Genomic DNA, 19458 nt, shown 5'->3' with positions numbered 1-19458 from the left:
CGCTAGATCCGTCAATATCTCTCCATTTTAGCGATGAAATTTTAGAAGTCCAATCTTACACAAGTTACTGACTTCATGACTTCATAGGTTTTAAATATCCGCATGAGCTGCTTACCCCAAAACAATGAGAATTTAAGATTGTTGAACGCGCTATGTTCAAAACATATCCCTTGCGAAACAGGTTATCGAACCACTAATTTGTCGTCAAATCTACGAGAGAAAAGACCGACATGACGAAAGATAGCAAACTGTAAGATCCACTAACTACTAGAGGCGGGAGTCACAAAAGAAGATAAACCAGCTACTTGGCAAATGTTGATATGTGGTTCCACTCATCTCTCAATGTCGAATCAGCTATCAAAAGTTTGGACCAAATTTAGACTTTGATAACGGTTGAAGGACCAAAGCTGACTTAAATACTTTTCCGGTTCTACGTCTTTCATTAATTTCGACGGAACAAGGAAGAGTAACAAGTGAGATCAAGAATTTGATGATAGTCTAGACACCAAGCACATCTTTTTGAAGTTAAAAGCACAATTAACATGTGTGGCCACTTCGATTCAAAAAATATTTGCAAGATAGTCGGAGGATCCACCATCTTAGGATTTTGTTTTTGTTATCTATAGTGCAGCTCGTAAAATTGTGTCCATGGGAATTGTTCTCGAGGAACCGTTCTACTACATTTCATAGTGTAATCTTCCATGATTTCTCACCACCAAACATAGAAGAGACTTCCCTCTTAATAAATTTAAATTTAGTAATTCTCACCACATGCCAAATTAAGGCCTGGATTGATAGCTTTATTTAGACACCTGTAGTTGGATTGCTCCTTTTGTTTTTGCTGTACAGTGTTTCCTTTTTGATTTTTGAATATATACAGTAGGCAATTCACCTATTGTTTCATTTCCAAAAAAATATATAAAAATTTAACATGGTATCCAATCTCATAGCAGCTCCATTCTTTGAACTCTGTTAATCCTTTTCCTTGATGTTGCCAGGTGTGTAAAAGTGTTTTTTAAACGGATGCAGGGATTTCCGACGGACGAACATATCCGATCCAAATGATAACTTTTTTAGAAGACAATCTGATTTTATTGATTCTAAAATAAAATTACAATAGAACGATACGATGAAACGATCGAAGCCACCCTTCGCACCTTGACATTTCTTCATGAATTCACTGACAAAATTAGCAGATAATCATTTCTGTGCAGCAAGCAAGTAACCATTTTTCCGTCGATATAATCGCACGACATCAAATAAGACACGCTCGCTCACAAAAGTTTTTTGTCATTTTCGTCGGTTTCGTGTCACACGACACGAGGGAAATACTGGAAGTCCGGAACAACTTTTCCCGCACCTCACCCGTCCCGATAGCCGCTCCTGCCCCGGTGCGGCGCGACCGCGCGACCCTTCCCCTTCCCGCGCCGGCGTTTATACTCCGGCTCCGCAAAATCCCGACCAAAAACCCCTGCAAAACCCGCTCGCTTCGAATCCGCCCAAATGCTCCGCTCCTCCGCCGCGATGCTTCCCTCGCCGTCCTCCTTCCGTTCCCTCCTCCGCCTCTCCCGCCGCACCACCATCCGTCTACCAAACCCTCGCCTCCCTAGCCCCCCGCTCCTCGCCGACCTCCGCCTCTTCTCCTCCTCCGCTCCGTCCGGCGGCGACGGGTGGGCCAGCTACGACCCCTTCACCGACACCCTCGGCCCGCTAGCTTCGGCCTCCGCCGCCCCGAATCCCGATGCCCCCGCGGACTCCGGCGCCTGGCGCGTGTACGACTCCGTCGCGGGCCGTTTCGTCACGCAGACCCCTTCGTCCAACTCCGACCGGGAGGAAGTCGGGAAGGAGGAGAGCGTGGAGGAGATCGTCAAGGGGAAGGCGAGACCGAGCGGCGGGAAGGGAGAGGGAAGGTGGGCGGCGGTGGCCGGGGCGAGGAGGGCCGGGGGGAAGGCGGCCAAGGCCAAGGTCTCGTACGTCTGCAGCAACTGCGGGGAAGGATCCTCGCAGTGGTGGGGCGTGTGCTGCCACTGCAAGGCGGGGACCCTGACCAAGTACGTCGTTCCCCCGGAGCATGATTATGCCCCCGAAGCCGAGGGGTCTCACCACGTGATCCGGTCGTGGATACCGCAGAAGAGCAAGGAGATGGTGCCCCAGAGCCTCCGGGACGTCACCAAGGGGTTTGGCCAGGCGGAGTGGCGCATACCGCTGTAAAATTTCTGAACCCAGTTCAAAATTAGGGGATTGTCAGCTCCCCTCGTTTCCTTCTTTAAAGTATTTAATAGAAATGATGTTAAGATGTTCAGATTTATGATTGTTCTGTCTTCTGTAGTCTGTACATGCATGTTAATTGGCTATAGGATAGTATATGGTAATTGTTTTTCTTACTTGCAGGCCAGGGAACTTTGGAATGGAAATCGCTCGGGTGCTTGGGGGTGGCATCGTTCCTGGTAAAACACCACTCCAAACTTCCTTGGTACTGGTTCAGGAAGATCGTCACTTGTCACGCATAGAGCAGGGATTTTATTATTTGTATAAATTCTAGAGTGAGCTACCACTACCACATAGTGAACACAGAGCACAACCTGTGCTAGTTAGCTATCTGTTTTTCATCTTGCTGGTAATTTGAGATTGTTTTCTTCTTGCACTATTTCTTGATTTGGCTTGGAACTTGCATACTCTGCCCACGTGTTGCACTTTTTCTAAATCTTGTTGACGTTCCATACTTCCATCTGTACCTGTATTTAGCAAACTTCTGATTGTAGCAAAGTTCATGTCCCTAAGAAAACAAAAAATCCTATAGCATTTGAGACTTTTTATGGCGACTAAGATACTTCAGTATTCTCACCTCAGAAACATATCAACCTTTGATGCGTGGATAACTTAAAGTATGTTTATTATTTTGTAGACATGAATAATAATTCAGCAGTTGTTGATAAACATAAATCTTAACCCGTTGGCCCTGCTTCCTCTAACCTGTTCGCTGTCGTGGTACATGACATGCCATGTCGACACATTTCCATGGACTTGTCTCCAACCCAGCCACACTACCCCACCCAGAACCCCTCCCCTATCTGGTTGAGTAGAGGATCAGGTACCTTAACTCATACACGTTCTCATTCATATGAAAAATGCAAATCCATGGTCCCTATGCATTAAAAAATGTTGGCTACCTGTATGATTATAGATAAATCTTGGGAAAGTAATGCTATCTTTTTATCAGTTACTTAGTTGAGAATCAGTTGCCTGGTATTAGGAAATAAGAAACAGTGATGATTCAATTCAATTACTTACTGCAAGTCTGAACTCAGTTTGATGTACCCTACCTTTTGCCATGGATCAGATGCTGGCATTAATCGTCTCCACTCGTGTTTTTTATCTTTGATTGGAATGAAAGCTATGCATTGCGGTAGACAATATATAACCAGAAAGGATAGGTCATCAGATTGCCACTAATGAATAATTATCGTGGCACCCAAGCAATAAATATTTCATACCATTTTGGTGGGAGCCTTGTTCTACTATTTTCTCTTTCCACCCTGTTCCATTCTACCTGTGTTATGTTTACCATTTACCACATTTGGGGAAGTGTACGTGTAGCATGCCACTTGCATTCCCCGGCATTAATGCATTATGCGCTATTTGCCTTTTACTAGTCCTTTTTACTACCTACTTTTTTGTAGTCCACTGTCATTGCATTACCTTGTATTTTTCATCTATGGCCTTCACATATTTAGTTTTGCAGGCTCCTTGGTTTTAGTGGGTGGGGATCCAGGTGTTGGCAAGAGCTCATTGATGTTACAGGTAAAATACATACACAGTCAATTCATTCTTAGTTTCTCTGCCTTTCCTTCTTGTGTTTTCAACCATTTAGATTCATGCATTCATATATCCACCATATACTTATAGATTTTAGTATTTATCTAGCTGGTTACTTATATTTTGTGTATTGAACTTTGCAATTTTCCTAATTCCTTATCTCCAGAAACCTGACAATGCTATTTTGTGTGTAGCTTGCTTCTATTGTATCTGACGGCTCCGTAGACGATGAATCTTCTCCTGTTGTATATGTGTCTGGTGAGGAGGTTAGTTATAGTTTGTCTAATCTCCATCTTTTGCACCTTCTTCACTATTTTGTGTTCTTGTTGACAGAAAATTCATGGACTGATCTGCCTTCTGTCTCTTATAATTCCATTTTATTTGTAATTTCCCCGAACATTCTTTGATACAAATCTGTAACTTTGTCCCCAGAGCATTGAGCAAATTGGAAATAGGGCTGACCGGATGAGTATCAGGTCTAAAAATTTATACCTATATTCTAGTACCGATATTGAGGTAACATTATTTCGTTGGCATTGTTCATGTATACTCAACTATTTTTATTTTGTTCAAGGATCTTTATTTCAAGGAAATGAGAAATATACTAGGTCAATTTTACTTTTTACTTTCAGACAACTCCTCGTTTTATTAACTAAGCAAGATGTGATTATGTTCTGGAATCTCAAGTGCTAAGTGTGTTGGATCCTCTTTGTTGTTCTTATGAGTATGAGAGTTTGTTTCATACTAACTAATAGGGCTACTGAGTACTGATAATGCAGGCACTTTATTTTGTTCCATAATGAACTACTCAGATCTGGAGTTTCTTTTTATGGTTCCATAGTATGACAGTAACTTCACATCTACCAAATGTTTCATTGTTTTGTATGTGCATAGTTCAATTTTCGTCAGTGAACCAAATAAACAGCTTAATGGCCATATACTATGATCTATGATAGTCTGACACCGTCAGCTTTCTTGTAAAGCTGGGTACCTGCCTGTAACCTAAAATGTACTATGCTTTGGTAGATGACGGGTCGCTAGTTTCTTAGTTAGACAAAAAATATTTCATATTTGTGGCAGATCATAAATGATAAACTGTCCATGTTCCTCTTGCTTCTTGTTCCACAGGATATCTTGGACAAAATCCAGCCATTATCTCCAAGAGCTCTTATTGTTGATTCAATTCAGACAGTTTATCTAAGAGCCTTTGCTGGAAGTGCTGGGAATCAAACACAGGTGTTTTTGTTAGCTTAATCAATATTTTCACAATTGTCTTAAGGTCTACCCGGCATGCCATGTCTAACTAAATCACATAAATCATAGGTTCACATTGCATGCCATCTATAATATGTTTTTCTCCCTACTTTACTGACTCTTTAATGTTCAATTCATTAGCTGACCCAAAAGAAGAATTTGATTACTTTTCAGAATCTTCGCATTGGATCTAGTAGCATTTTAATTTTGTGAGCTACATATTGCATCCCAGATATTATGTAACATAAGTTCTGATACTACTAAATAATGGTGTTAGTCTTAAAAATGCTCATACGTTTTGTTTTAATTTTTTGCGGAGCATAGGTCAAGGAATGCACATCTGCCTTGTTAAGCTTTGCAAAACTGACAAATATCCCTGTTTTCTTGGTAAGTTACACACTGTGAGAATTTTATTGTATGTCCTATATAAGCCGGTATTTTTTCTTGTCATCATTTGTAACCTCCCGCACCCCCCTATTTTCAGATTGGACATGTCACAAAAACTGGTGATATTGCTGGCCCTCGAATTCTAGAGCACATAGTGGATGTTGTTTTATACATGGAGGTTGGTAAATTACTGCTAACTAGCACATGTTCTCCTTCTAAAGTGGTCATATTGGATGGCCATATTAGGAGTTTAGCAGATTGTTGTAGATTATATGCTACATATTAGGATTTTACAAGATTTTTATAGACTATATGCTAAATATATGTGTGCATACACCAAATTCTTGGTGCTGCATGGGAATGTTTTAATTTTGAAGTCTTTTTTGAAAGATCTTCAACTCGGGTTCCTGTTAAGTTATTAAACACAGTAAGATGTTCATGATGGTCTACCAGAAGCTACCTTTGTCCACAACTCCACATTGCTAACACGTGTGTAAAAACAACAGGAATTGACATAAAGAAAATAACCACATGCCAACAAGAGTTTTCCTTCCATTTTCGAGTTGATTTAGTGTGACAAGTCACAAAAAACAACTATTCTCTGACCAGTCCATGTTTCCCTTGTGGCTTGCCACTAACATGCTTTCTTATGCAAAGATTGTCCATTTTAAAACATTTTTTCCTATTCTTCAGATCATCTTCTCTTTCTGCATCTTAAGCTAACACAATACCTCCAGATTCATCTCTTATGATTGCTTTCACAGAATGACCCCTTCCATATAGCCTTCTCAAAAAATTAATACTAGTCTATATCCCTAAGATGACCAAGGTGTATATTTCTGAAATTTTGCTGCTTCAATCTCTTATTTGTTTTATTAGTTTTCTACCATTTTTCTTGCAACTCCACATCATATATTGCTAACCTTACAAAAGTTTGGTTCTCTTTCTTCAGGGAGAGAGATGCTTATCTCATCGACTGTTGAGGTCGGTGAAAAATCGTTTCGGTTCAACGGATGAGGTATATTGCTATGTTTCTATCAAACATTGTTTATTCTAAGTATGTGAATGGCATCTATCTCAGGTTTGCCTGTCTTGTTAAGTGCTAAGATATTGTTTCCTTAGTTGCCTTTTTCTGGCGTGATATTCTGATTGGTGTCTAGTAAGTAAAATTTTAACAGCAGAAGACCATTCTTACCTGTCATGTTGCCTCCTGCTAAAATGGTGCTGCTCTAGAAAAAGAAAAAGAAGGTTTAACTCATTTAGAGTTTCCTCCCTTGTAGCCGTTCTAATACATGCCAGAAACAGTTTATCTGCTATCCAGTTGTTGCGCCTACTTTCTTCTTTAGTTTGACACAGTGGAAGATAATTGAATGATCAGTAAATGATTCTGACGTGGCTGCACCACTGCAATAGTTTCATGGAGCAAACCCCTAGAAGATTGCTGTTCAGAGATTGTACTAATATTTTTTTACGACGACTGTACAATACTTTACTGATACTACTAGGCCTTATATTCTACAAGTATAATAGCAAATTCAAATTATTGAAAAACATGAAATCCCTTCTCATAGCAATCTTGCTGTTGCATAGACATCTCCATTTACCCTCTTCTTTCCTCGTCTTGGTCCTTTCTTACTTCTTCTGCCTTTCCTTGAACTTCGACATTCTCATGAACGTAATATGTTCAGCGGAGCATACAACATGACCCATCTGTTCTGATTTATAGGGCACATAACTCTTCCAGGGTCCAGCCGTAGCACGAGCTCACCTTGAAGAAGAAAAGTTCTTCTCCCGCCTCACATAAGTCCAAGCAGAAGCTACGGCGGGAGTGGCTTAAGAAGATCATGAAGGGTAGCCCAACCCTCGCCCGCCTCCTCGTGGCGCGAAGGCATACACGCAACCACAGGCGCCTGGTCCGAGACACCGCATTCTCTACAGAAACTCGAGGCCGCCGTTGCCGGTTGGACCGAAGAGATGAAGACCGCCGTGGGCAACGCTGACGGTCTGACTGGACTTTTACTTAAGAGGTATCTAGGCCAGACCGATCGTAAATCAGCCGTTTTCCTGCTTCATGGCCTAGATCCGACTACCATCACCATCCAATCCATTGGCCGTGAGCCTCTCGCCGGCTCGCCCTCACAGTGCCACTCATTGGGCACATTATGGGCATGACCATAGAAGGCGAGCGGATTGCCTTAGGAGACTGAGGCAACCGTAGGCAGCTGCGCCGTCAGCATTGTGCGCGCTTTTCAACCAGTTCCCCATCGTGTTTGCTGGCCAGCTCCACTGCTGCCTTCCACCTTGTCGCATCCCGGCTCCGCAACCACCACCGCCACCCTGAGTTCCAGATCCACCACTGCCCTTCCATTCCTTGCTCTGGACCACTTGGTCGTCATTATAGAACCGCACCATCAAATGGGTGGGGATATGAGGAACTCTAATGAGACTTGTTGGATCTGGAGGATTGAAGAACATGTTGATGGGAGTGTAGACAGGCCGACAGGGAGAGCGAGTCAAACTTGTGGACTGTGGAGGTGAGGGAGTAGCTGCTTCGGGGACGTACTTGTAGTATTGCTGTGACATGTTAATGAGTACGGTACTGGCACGATACTCCAAATTGTGTACAACACATCAAGACATGATCAATCAAGGTGTAAATAAGCAAAATATTATCACGGGATCAGATTGTTTTGTTGTAGGATGATGAAGTGTTGTTCGCCGATCGGATTGTATGTTGTGTTCTTGGACTATGATAGTTTATGTCGAATGCACTTTTGATTTTCAGATTGTGCGTACTGTAGTTTACTCTAGATCGTGTGTATCGCAGATTTTCATGTTCCTCTTCAAGAGTTTCTAAAAGAGAGAATACGAAAATCTGTAGTACACACAATCTGAAAAACAAAAGTACATTCAACACTGCCATAGTTCGACAACAAAACACATATTCTGATCGGCAGACGACACTTCATCCTATAACAAAACAAACTGATCTCTTACTAATATTTGCTTATTTACTCTTTGATTTATCATGTCTTTGCTTAGTTGATGTATCTTCTATATCTAAATAGGAGATCCCCACTACCTATTTCTCTCAACATGCAATCATGCCACCTCACTAGGCCCACTACATTGCATGTCATGCAAACCTTGCCACCTCATTAAATCATGCACCCACTACCTATTTCTCTCAACGTGCAAGCATGCCATGTCATTAGGCCCACTACATTGCAAGTCATGCAAACCTTGCCACCTCATTAAATCATGCATTTTTTTTCTCAAGACACGCATATATTCATTTACGTTTCCCCATTTCATATTTTCTCTCAACATGCAAACTATGACACCTCATCAAGTCGTGCATGTATTCATCTACAAGTCTGCGTTAATCTAACAATTCAAATCATGCCACCTCATCAATTCAATCATGTCTTCTTTTTTGGATTTTTTTCTCTTTTTGTACATCCTTTTGTCACATATTTTTAAATGTAAAACAAAAACACATTTTATTTTTTCCAATAGTTTTAGCTATTTTTAAACATTTATTTATGCATTTGTTTTAACATGGTTCCACGGCAACGCGTGGGGCATCATCTAGTTGTACACAATCTGGGGTATCATGTCACTATTGTACTAGTTAATTAACATGTCTGGGGTATCATGTCACCATTGTACTAGTTAATTCACATGTCTGGGGTATGATGTCACTATTTTACTAGTTAATTAAGTCAGAGAAATACTGCTAGTACCTTCCCGAAGCAGCTACTCCCATTGCGTCCACAATCACAAGTTTGACTCGCTTTCTCCCTCTCTGCTCCACTCCCAGCAGTCGGTTGACTCGGTTCCAAAAATCAATCCTCCAAATCCAGCAAATATCACTAGCAATCTCATCATATTTCCATCCATTTGATGCTGCGGTTCTATAAAGACCCGACCGAGCGGCCTAGGTGGAGAGGAAGTGATGCAGGGCGGTGGTGGGGCTGCAGCTCAGTGCGGCAGTCGTGGTTGTGGAGCCAGGATGCGATGAGGTGAAGGTTGTAGTGCTTGTCGAAGGTGGGCGTCCGGTCGCCCTCATCGCAGCGGAGGGTACAACGTTCTAGGCGATATTGTAAAACTACGATGCGGAGGAGGTCGACCCAACGGGCGACTCCGGCCGGCAAGCGCAGCGAGGAGCTGGCTGTCATCGGTGTTGCGGAGCTGGACGTTGTCGGCGTTTTGGAGCTGGCCGGCTGTGGTGGCGCAGACTAGGCTGGCAAGTAGCATGGCTATGAGTATGCTGCAAGGATTATTGGATTTAAATTCTAGTGGAAGTTAAGTTGCTTGTGAAATCGTTTTTGACTTGTTATGGATTGAAATTTTTTTAGTAACATGTTATGGATTGAAATTGATGTGCCATTGTTGTGCGTGCTCTTGCACACCGCGCTGATGCGTGCTTCTGTCCTGCAGGCTGCCATGCCCGCCTGCTGCCACGCCTAGCAATTCTGTCCCGCCGCTGATGACCGCGTCCACCTTGCGAAGCCCTAGCAGCTCGTCCAACCTCCCTTCTCCCTCCCTTTCCATGGCGGTTGATTAGTTGGAGAAGGAAGATTGATGAGGATATCACGACTATCAACGCAATGCTGGCCAATTACATAAAGTCAGAACAAATCGTGCCAAACAAATAAGCGATCAGCTGAATGCTAACCTATGCTTCTATTATTATATGTGAAACATTAGTATGGTTTCAATTTCTTCTCCATTCTTTTCACTTAGGTTCAATGCTGAAGTATATCTTCAAACCATGAGCACCACACCAACCGTCGATGGGCCAATCACAAAAAGTCGGTGTCACACAAATAAGTGATCGAGTGAACACTAACTTGAGTTAATATTTTAAATTTGATGATACGGCTAGGCTTTCATCCTCTATTGTATTGTTTAATGAACTTAGGTGCCATGCCGAGGTAAGCGAAACACCTTTGAGCTCGTGAAGTCAAAACAAGCTTTCGAGCAAACCTGAAGCCTTCACATTCTGCGTCTGTTCTTTTGCTATGCCATCAGCAACCTGGAAAAGCAACGTGACAGTGGGTCATACATACAAAAGCTATTTCAGGTTTATTCGGAGTTGTGTAGCCAAAGTTATGACTAGTTTGGTGGAGGGTTATGACTAGTTTGGTGGGAGCTTGTTAACAGCCTGGACACCTCCCACCAAACTAGTCATAACTTTGGCTACACAACTCCAAATGATGCGCCGTTTGTTTGGAAAGTAAATTTGAAGTAGCTTCTGTATATATGACCCATTGGCACGTTGCTCTTACAGGTTGGTGATGGCATAGCAAAAGAACAGAGGCATAATGTGAAGGTTTCAGGTTTCCACGAAGGCTTGTTTTGACAACTTCTTTCTTCATGGCCTCAAAAGTGTTTCGCTTACCTCGACATGACACCTAAGTTCATTAAACAATACAACATAGGATGAAAGCCTAGCTGTATCATCATGTTTAAAAGTCAACTCAAGTTAGCGTTCAACTAATCACTTATTTGTGTGACACGACTTCTTGTGATTGTCCCATCGATGGTTTGGTGTGGTACTCATGGTTTGAAGATATACTTCAGCATGGAATCTAGGTGAGAAGAATGGAACACGAAGTTGAAAGCATAGCGATGTTTCTGCTATAATAATAAAAACATAGGTTAGCATTCACATGATTGCTTATTTGTTTGGCACGACTTCTTGTGATTTGTGTGTAATTGGCCAGCATTGCGTTAATGGTCATGATGTTCTCATCAAGGATGGAAGGAGGAGTAATGGGAAGGGAATCAACCCCCGCTCACCCCGTGAGATACAAGCAGACAAACTGGGAATAGGGGAGGGGTAGATTGGTGTGAGGTTTTGTTTTCAATTGTTTTGACCACATATCTCATGGGGTAATCTCAGTAGATCATGGCCAACCAGTGCAAGGGCCTTAGAAATCGGAATTCCAAGAGTTATGCACCCTACAAATCGGAACGGAGGGAGTATGTACTACTAAGAACCCTCCCTTAGCTTCACATTTAAAGTAGATGGGGGACTCGAATCCAGGTGGCTTGAATTGAACCATGATGCTGGGAGAGTCTCCCCATGAGCATATTGCATAGTACTGTGACATTCCAGCAATTTGAATATCCGATTGAAATCACTAGGCATGAGATTGGCTGCTGCTGCAGCAAGGATTCTACAGTGATGTGCTACTGTTTTTACCTTCCAAATCAGCTGTGCCATAAACTCTCTCATTTGGAATGCTTACATGTTCATGATTTCATCTAAAAAACTGTCTCAAACTGTTTCATTATACATTTTACTACTATTTTGAAGATTTCAAGGTTTTGTTGGATTCATTTAACTCTAAGTACCTAATTGATTCCAGAAGACGTATGCCACTTATTCTTCTTTTTTCCCAACTTGGTGTATTTGGATTCATTTTACTTTAATTATTTAATTGATTCCAGAAGATGTATGCCACTTATGCTTATTTTTTCTCAGCTTGGTGTATTTGAAATGTCAGAAAATGGTCTGCAAGCTGTTCTGAATCCTAGCGAGATGTTCTTAACTCAACATGACTCTGATTCTGAAATACTAGCTGGGCTTGCTGTAGCTGTTGTTTTGGATGGATCCAGGGCCTTCGCTATTGAAGTTCAGGTACTGCATAATGTAATTATTAGTGTCTTCTTGAGCCTGTAATTTCTTTTCCTTCTAGCACTTCATGTCGTTTGTTTGTTCTCATCCTTGCCTTTCATGATCATTGGTGTCTTCTTGGGCCTGTAACTTATTTTCATTCTAACACTTAGTGTTGTTTCTTTTGTTCGCGTGCTTGTCTTTTTTGAACGAATCTTATCATTGACTAGCAAAATCCTCATTGGAGTGAAGACTTTGGCATAAATGAAATTCCTGTAAGGAAACCTATACTGTGTTATCAACTGAACTCACTGTTTTTCTAATTCTTGTATCTGTTTAATACGTCACATGGACTGTGGCGTTGATGATTGTTTTTGTTACCTCACTCTACTTAGGACTTTGTGATGATCATCTGTTTGTTACTTTGGATCTTTGCTCTCTGGATATTTCAGCTGAGTTGAGAAACTTGGACCGTAAACATAATTTCCTTGTGAATATCTTCCATTATTACTGTTGAATATATTCTTTCCTTGTGTACATATAGGATTGCAGTTTAAGAATTACATGTCCTTCTCCATGAGACGGATATTTTTTCTTGTATTTCAGGCATTGTGTGTTTCTGGTTCTCGTTCTGGACAAGTTGTTGGCATACCGTCAAGCAGGGCTGATGTGATAATATCAGTAAGTGTTTAGTTGTCTTCATAGTAAACAATAAAGCATTTTTTTTTAGTGCTGGTAGGATGTGATCGTACCAGCACTAAAAAAATAAAGCATTTTTCCTTCATAAGCATTGGCTATGCTATGTCCTAGGTAGAGCAATGGATGACAGGCAGTACTGCAAGACTAGATCCAGTGGGATGGATGGTGTTGCAACATTATTCTATATCGCTGAAGTATTTTGGTGGTAGAGCTGCACAAAAATATCAAAAAGTAAAAATAATATATTTTCTTGATCCTGCAGGTTCTTATGAAGCAGGCAGGTCTAAAACTTGATGATAGTGTAAGTCCATCAAACATCTATTTGTCTAGCTCTTAACTATTTACTTGCAAAGTTTTGGCATTAATTCAGAGAAACTATCATTAGGCTAGAGTCACATGTAGGCTTGTTTCTTTAGTGGCCTTTCAAGATACCTAATTTGTACCATTGTCAGGCCATATATCTGGTCCTGATTTAGGGGCAATGACACAATGCGTAGTGGTCCAACTGTGGCAAGTTTGACTGACACTTTCCTTAGTTTCACCAGGATTGTGGCCAATCTTGACGATAAATTAAGTGCTTAGATTTTTCTTTTATGCTTTGCTCCCATATTCTGCTTCTGGTACGAATTTTCTGTTAGACTGCAGACTATTTTCCTGAATGTGGTTAGTGGCTTCAAGTTGAAAGAAACTGCAGGAGATCTGGCCATAGCAGCTTCAATTTGCAGCAGGTAATTCCTTCTTTGGTTTATTTTGGGGAAGTCATAACTGGTACGTGATAGTTATTGCAATTTGCTAGTACCATAGCTCCCTCCTTAAGTTCTTTTCTGCCCTATGGCCCTTGTGTTAGGTTTCTGGTACTAGAACATTAGGGGCTACTTACAAGCAAGGTTATCAGTATCAGTATCGTACTATCGTTTCTTCGTCAGCAGTATCGATCTATACTACGATACGTATTGTGATACTAACAACCATGCTTACAAGGTCTAAGTAAAATTTACCGAATGAACTCCAGACCAATACAACAGCAATTTAATGTAGCGCATTACATGGTTCTGTTGTGTTGATCATTCTTTACTTGAAAAAAAGCTGGTGGGAGATTTGTTTTGTCAATATTTTTTGTTCAGTTCATCTAACCCTTTTTCTCCATGTTTTCAGTTTCTTGGAATTTCCTATCCCAAATGATATTGCATTTATTGGAGAGATTGGTCTTGGTGGTGAACTTAGAACTGTAAGTCTGCATTCTTTTTCTTCATGTACCACTTTTTTGGTATAGAAAGAGCTTTTATCTGACAAAGGCAATGTTATGCGGAAATGAAACGACCTATGTTTTTTCCCCAAGCCTATGCAGAGGTCTTCTTGGAATTACATTGTTGTGTTTTAAGCTATTAATAGTTTCTGCCTAAATAGTGCTTTGGAATTATACCTCTGACCATTTTTTATGGAAGATATGTCCCCAGCTAAGCATACTATCACTAGGAGATAGGACACTAGAAACTCAAACGAATATCAGGTTCATAATGGAACTACGGGGAAGCTGTTACTCGAAACAAAACCCCTCGGGCCTCCCTGGTCACTTTCCAGGGCTGACTCCAGAGGCAATAAAGCCCTAGCCGAGGATGCCCTTACTCACGGCTGCCTCTTGGGGCTATCATCTTCCTGTTGTTTGGGTAACGCCAGATCTGGCCTACTCAGTGGGATGTGAGGTCAGCCCTACTCAGTGGCCTACTTGTATATATTTGGCCAGACTTACATATTTCCTGAGCCTTGTCGTGGGTGGTGAGTAATGTCCTAGTCTTACACCCGTAAAACTTCCTTTCTACAAATGCATTGAATTTTCTCGAAAAAGGTATTGGAATGATGGGTTCACTAACAATGGTTCCAACTACCAAGTCACGGTGCCCTGACTAGGATTATTTTTGAAGGAGAATAACCCCGTCCGCTGCATCGACTAGTGACCAGGAAATAACTTGGCTAGAAAATAAAGTAAAAACGGGTCGTAAAATGTTAATGTATACAATAATGTGTCAGCCTGAAAATATCTGTTAAGAAAACAGAACTCCCTGGTAGTTAGATATGCAATAGCATCATTTGGATATTGATTTGCTAGGTTTTTTCAACGTGTCACTTGTTAGATTACATCATCGTAAGTAAATGATACTCCCTACGGCCGGAATTACTTGTCTCAGATTTAGTACAACAAATCAACGACAAGTAATTCTGGCCGGAGGGAGTACTGGATTTCTGACCCAAAGCACAAGGATTATCGGTCAGCTTTGTTCCCTTATTTGGAAAATTTTGTTCTGTTTTGATTTGCATCATATGCTCCAGTGTTAAGATAAATATGGAGAATTAATCTGTCACAAGGAAATGTGCATTGCATATCCATTTTTGCTAGTCCTGTGTGTTATTTTCCCCTGACATCGAGAGGTTAAATGTCTCTCAGCTTATTTGAACTGCAATATGGTTTTCCTCTTTTAGGTGCCAAGAATGGATAAGCGAGTGATAGCTATCGCGAAGTTGGGATACCGTAAGTGTGTCGTACCCAAGACTTCAGAGAAGCTGCTCAAGCCACTCAATCTTGACATCGAGATCTTGCCCTGCAACAACCTGAAAGAGGTCATAAACATTGTGTTTAGGCCTGAAGTATGATGTGAGCCTTTCACAGGGTGCTTTTTTGCGGTTAGCTGACTGTAGGTGTATTTCGTGTCTACGCCATTTGATAGCTCGGTTGGTGTTGCCAATTTTACATATGAACGGGCCTGAACCAACCAGCCGTTTATACTGCCCCTTTAGATTGGATCCGAAGGTTGACCACACTTTTGTTGTTTGTGCATTGCTGGAGTCCTGAACCAACGTCTTTTGGTATATATTTGTGCGTGATCTTTGCTTAAGGCTTTCGTGTTATTGCGTGCCCTTGCCCTGGTGTCCCTCGTTGAAGGATCTGACGACGGACGAATGAAAGGACCAGCCTAAGCACATAATCATCTCATCTCATTGCCTTTTGAAGTGACCCTGAATATAGATTTGAGGGAAGAAGTAAATTTAACTTTGTTTTGGTTATCATCCAAGTTCATTTTAAGGGCCTGCTTGGATGGTCGTTTTTGGCCTGTTTACCGGGGTATTTTCCGGAGCCCATTTATTTTCCAACGCAGGCCGGTAAGACTGATTTTTGGTTGGCCGTTTTAGTAATATTTTCCACCCCTCTACCGCCCGTTGCCCCGGTAAAATATGACGGACCTGGTGAGGCCTGGATTTTCTTCTGTCTGTCAGAAATCCACACGTATAGAGAGACGATGGGCTCACACCGATCGGGGGGACGAGGAGGCGCAGGCAGGAACGGGATTGCCAACGGTTAAAGCGATGGGAACCAACGTCACGGCGGTGGTCGGTGCGGATCGACCGGCGGGATCCGCACCGATGGCGAGGGGATCCAGTGGCGCACGGGGGTTGGCGGCGAGAGGATCTAGCGGCAGCAGTAGCGCGATCCGCGCCAACGGCGGGATGCGCTAATTTTTTATAAAATAATACGATTTTTTAATCATTTTCAAAAATAATAAGCGTTTTTAATTTTTTTTTAAAAATAATACGGCCTTGGGCAGGCCGAGGCCGATTGGGCCCAGTCGGCCTGGCCCAAGCCGATTAGGCCTAGTCGGCCTCGGCCAGGCCGACTGCAGGCCGCTTGCGCCCGGGCTGCCCGACTGGCGCCCAGTTGGCTTGGGCCAGGCCGACTGGGTTGTCGGCTTCGCCTGGGCTGACTGGAGCCGACCGCGCGCGGGCCCGCACGCCTTTTCTCTTTTTCCCTTTATTTCTTCCCTTCTTCCTCCCCAGGCCGAGCCCGAGCAGCCCAGCGCCCAGCTCACCCTTCCTTGCCCTTCCCTTCTGTTCTTGCTGTTCTCTTCTTCCTCCTCAAAAATGCCCCTAATTTTTAGCCAAAATTAGTGAGATTTGTTCCCGTTTAACCCACAAAACTGCATCCCCTTGCTATTTAGCACCCAATGACACCTTGATCTACTATTTTCGTTGAACATTTTGAGCTAATTTCGTGTTCCTAAGTTTGGGCAATGGTGGTGGTTTGGAGGAGTTTGGAGGTGGTGGTGGTGCTCATCCGGTGACCGTGAGGCTGCTCGTGGTTGGGGTTCGCACGCTTCAAGGGTAAATCCTAATCTCTCACGTATTTATCCTATAATGTAGATGTTTATGAGGATATGTGTGTACGTATATATAGAAGTATGTTTTAGCGTTTGGTAGTGCTCATTATTTTGGACAACTGTTAATGTCGTACTGCTTAGTATTTGATGCATCTAAATATTATGGCCGGGAGTAATATGTTTTGATAGAATATAATTTTTTTGGATGCCGTACTGCTTAGTATTTAACGCATATTAATATTTTTAATATGCCGTACTGCTTAGTATTTGACGCGTCTAAACATTTTTAATATGCCGTACTGCTAAGTATTTGACGCGCCATAATATTTTTTATATGCCGTACTGGTTAGTATTTGAGGTGTATTAATATTTTTTATATGCTTACTGGTTAGTATTTGACGCGTATTAATATTTTTAATATGCCGTACTGGTTAGTATTTGACGCGTATTAATATTTTTAATATGCCGTACTGGTTAGTATTTGACGCGTCTAAACATTTTTAATATGCCGTACTGGTTAGTATTTGACGCGTATTAATATTTTTAATATGCCGTACTGGTTAGTATTTGACGCGTATTAATATTTTTAATATGCCGTACTGGTTAGCATTTGACACGTATTAATATTTTTTATATGCCGTACTGGTTAGTATTTGACGCGTATTAATATTTTTTATATGCCGTACTGGTTAGTATTTGACGCGTATTAATATTTTTTATATGCCGTACTGCTTACTAATTGACGCGTCTAAACATCTTTTTAGGTATCAGAGATGTCCGGTGTAGTGAAGTTTGTTTTTTACTACAGTTTCGGTACTGTCTTAACAACCGAGCACGGAGCTGATCTGAGTCAGTTTAAGTATGTGGAGTTGGATCTAACGGCCCCTCAAACATGGACGTTTAGTCAGCTGCAGGAATGGTTGGTAGGATGTTTAGCGGTCAATCCTGAAACATACACCGTCCGTGTGCAAGCGTTGTGGACCAAGTCAAGTTAAAATATTTTCTGGGTTTGAGGCCGATAGACCGGACATCAAAGTGGGTGCGCTGGTTAGAAAGTTGCGAGAAAAGGGGAACTGCACCTGTCGCCTTAATCCAGGTTGTCGCTCATGAGACCAATCCAGCTGAAGGCGAGGGTGAATCAAGTTATGACTTGTGCAATGCAAACTCTGTGTCGAATGCTGGAGGTGGTGGTTATGAATCAGGCCAGAGCTCCGGGGCAGTAGGAGAGGATGAGTACACTGGCGAGGCAGATGCGGACGAAGAAGATGGTCACTTGCAGAACGAGATGAAGAATGAAGATACAGATGGTCGTAGTTCTTATGATGATGAGTCTCATGAGTCGGACGAAGAGGAGGTGCCGATTCCTGCATCATGGAATCAGCACTTCTCTTCAGCTATGACCGTGAACGATGGGCATGACTCTGCATGGCAATATCATCAGAACAACATTGCGAAGGGTGCCAAATTTCCTGACAAGAAACATCTGCAGGATGCCATAGTTGCTTGGGCAATGTCCACGCAAAGGGTTTTCAAAACAACAGTCTCTTCACAAAAATATCTGACAATGGAGTGCGAACAAATAGATTGTCCCGGGAGGGTGCATGGCTATGTTCCTAAGTATGACACAGATTGGGTTGTGAGTGACTTGGTGTTGCACACATGTGTCATTCCCAGTATCCCTCAAGACCATCGTAACATCTCGTCGACGCTTCTTGCTCGGTTGCTTTACACGGAGATAGTGGAGAGCAAAGCAATGGAAGTGAAGGACATCATGCATAAGGTCAGGGTAAGGTTTAAGTACAACATTTCGTAACTGCAAGCCCGTAATCCAGGCACCTATGTCGACATCCAACACTTCGTGCACCCAGAGTATCCAACTGTGAGGGTGCTGCAACGATTGTTCTTCACTTTCGGTGTATGCGTCCAAGCTTAATATGGAGGAACAACGTCGTTGGATTGACGAAGCCTAAGGAAAAACAAGGAGAAAGCGCTTGAGATGCAAGAGGAGGAACGAAGGCGCAAGGATGCTCGTGAGGCAGAAAGGGAGAGGCAAAGAGAAAGGGCCGCCGTAGCAAAGGCTGCAGAAGAACGTGGCGATACGAGCGGAAAATGGCCTAAGTGGACTCAGTAGTGCTTGTGTTTTTATGTATTTGGTATCTTTAATTATGTCCAATTGGGGTATTACCAATGTATGTTAATTTACTCGTGCGTTGGTTCCGTAACCAGCACATTATCGATGTATGTTAATTTATCCAAATATCAAGTCTTTCGGTTCAAACAAACCGCAAAGAATCGACACAGAAATTGTCCAGCAATTTCTCGATATATGTTACTCTTTATCCAAGTTGTCAAGTCTTTAAGTTCAAAAAACCGCAAGGGTTCGAGACAAAAATGGGCCTCAGCCGTGTATGCGTTGATCATGCAACGAACTAGCAGCGAAGACTAATTACTTGCAATCGGATTCGGCGTGTTACTTTTATCCATGCTGTCGAGTATTTTAGTTCAAAAGACCGGAAGGATCCGAAA

At 42.2% G+C, this 19458-nt stretch overlaps 1 protein-coding gene and 1 non-coding gene across 3 annotated transcripts; both read left to right on the top strand.

Moving 5' to 3' along the window:
• The first annotated feature begins 1357 nt into the window (after positions 1-1357).
• Positions 1358-15675, top strand: LOC100824150 (DNA repair protein RadA). Of its 2 annotated transcripts, XM_003561280.4 has the most exons (15): positions 1362-2207; positions 2392-2447; positions 3743-3801; positions 4011-4082; positions 4249-4332; positions 4945-5052; positions 5395-5457; positions 5555-5635; positions 6410-6475; positions 11954-12109; positions 12692-12766; positions 13047-13085; positions 13430-13512; positions 13940-14012; positions 15263-15675. In XM_003561280.4, exons 1-15 carry the CDS (start codon positions 1504-1506, stop codon positions 15431-15433), a joined length of 1890 nt encoding a protein of 629 aa, XP_003561328.1. In that variant the 5' UTR covers positions 1362-1503; the 3' UTR covers positions 15434-15675. The 2 variants fall into 2 exon arrangements, with proteins under 2 accessions (XP_024313362.1, XP_003561328.1); XM_024457594.1 differs by lacking the exons at positions 13047-13085; positions 13430-13512; positions 13940-14012; positions 15263-15675 and adding an exon at positions 12857-12971 and having other exon boundaries at positions 1358-2207.
• MIR7747 (microRNA MIR7747) lies at positions 8126-8458 on the top strand. Its single transcript, NR_127034.1, has one exon. It is a non-coding gene; the product is annotated as a microRNA MIR7747 (primary transcript).
• Positions 15676-19458: the final 3783 nt, after the last annotated feature.

Source organism: Brachypodium distachyon, chromosome 1 (genome assembly GCF_000005505.3).
Source record: "Brachypodium distachyon strain Bd21 chromosome 1, Brachypodium_distachyon_v3.0, whole genome shotgun sequence".
In the NCBI taxonomy this organism is placed as follows: domain Eukaryota; kingdom Viridiplantae; phylum Streptophyta; class Magnoliopsida; order Poales; family Poaceae; genus Brachypodium; species Brachypodium distachyon.
This window is presented reverse-complemented; position numbering and strand designations above follow the sequence as displayed.

What these genes read in the sequence shown, in the direction of transcription:
- LOC100824150 (XM_003561280.4), top strand. Translation starts at nt 1,504, where the DNA reads ATGCTCCGCTCCTCCGCCGCGATGCTTCCCTCGCCGTCCTCCTTCCGT. An exon ending in AGAGCTCATTGATGTTACAG is followed by an intron (nt 3,802 to 4,010) that starts GTAAAATACATA and finishes TTTTGTGTGTAG; the next exon opens with CTTGCTTCTATTGTATCTGA. An exon ending in GTCTAAAACTTGATGATAGT is followed by an intron (nt 13,086 to 13,429) that starts GTAAGTCCATCA and finishes GTTAGACTGCAG; the next exon opens with ACTATTTTCCTGAATGTGGT.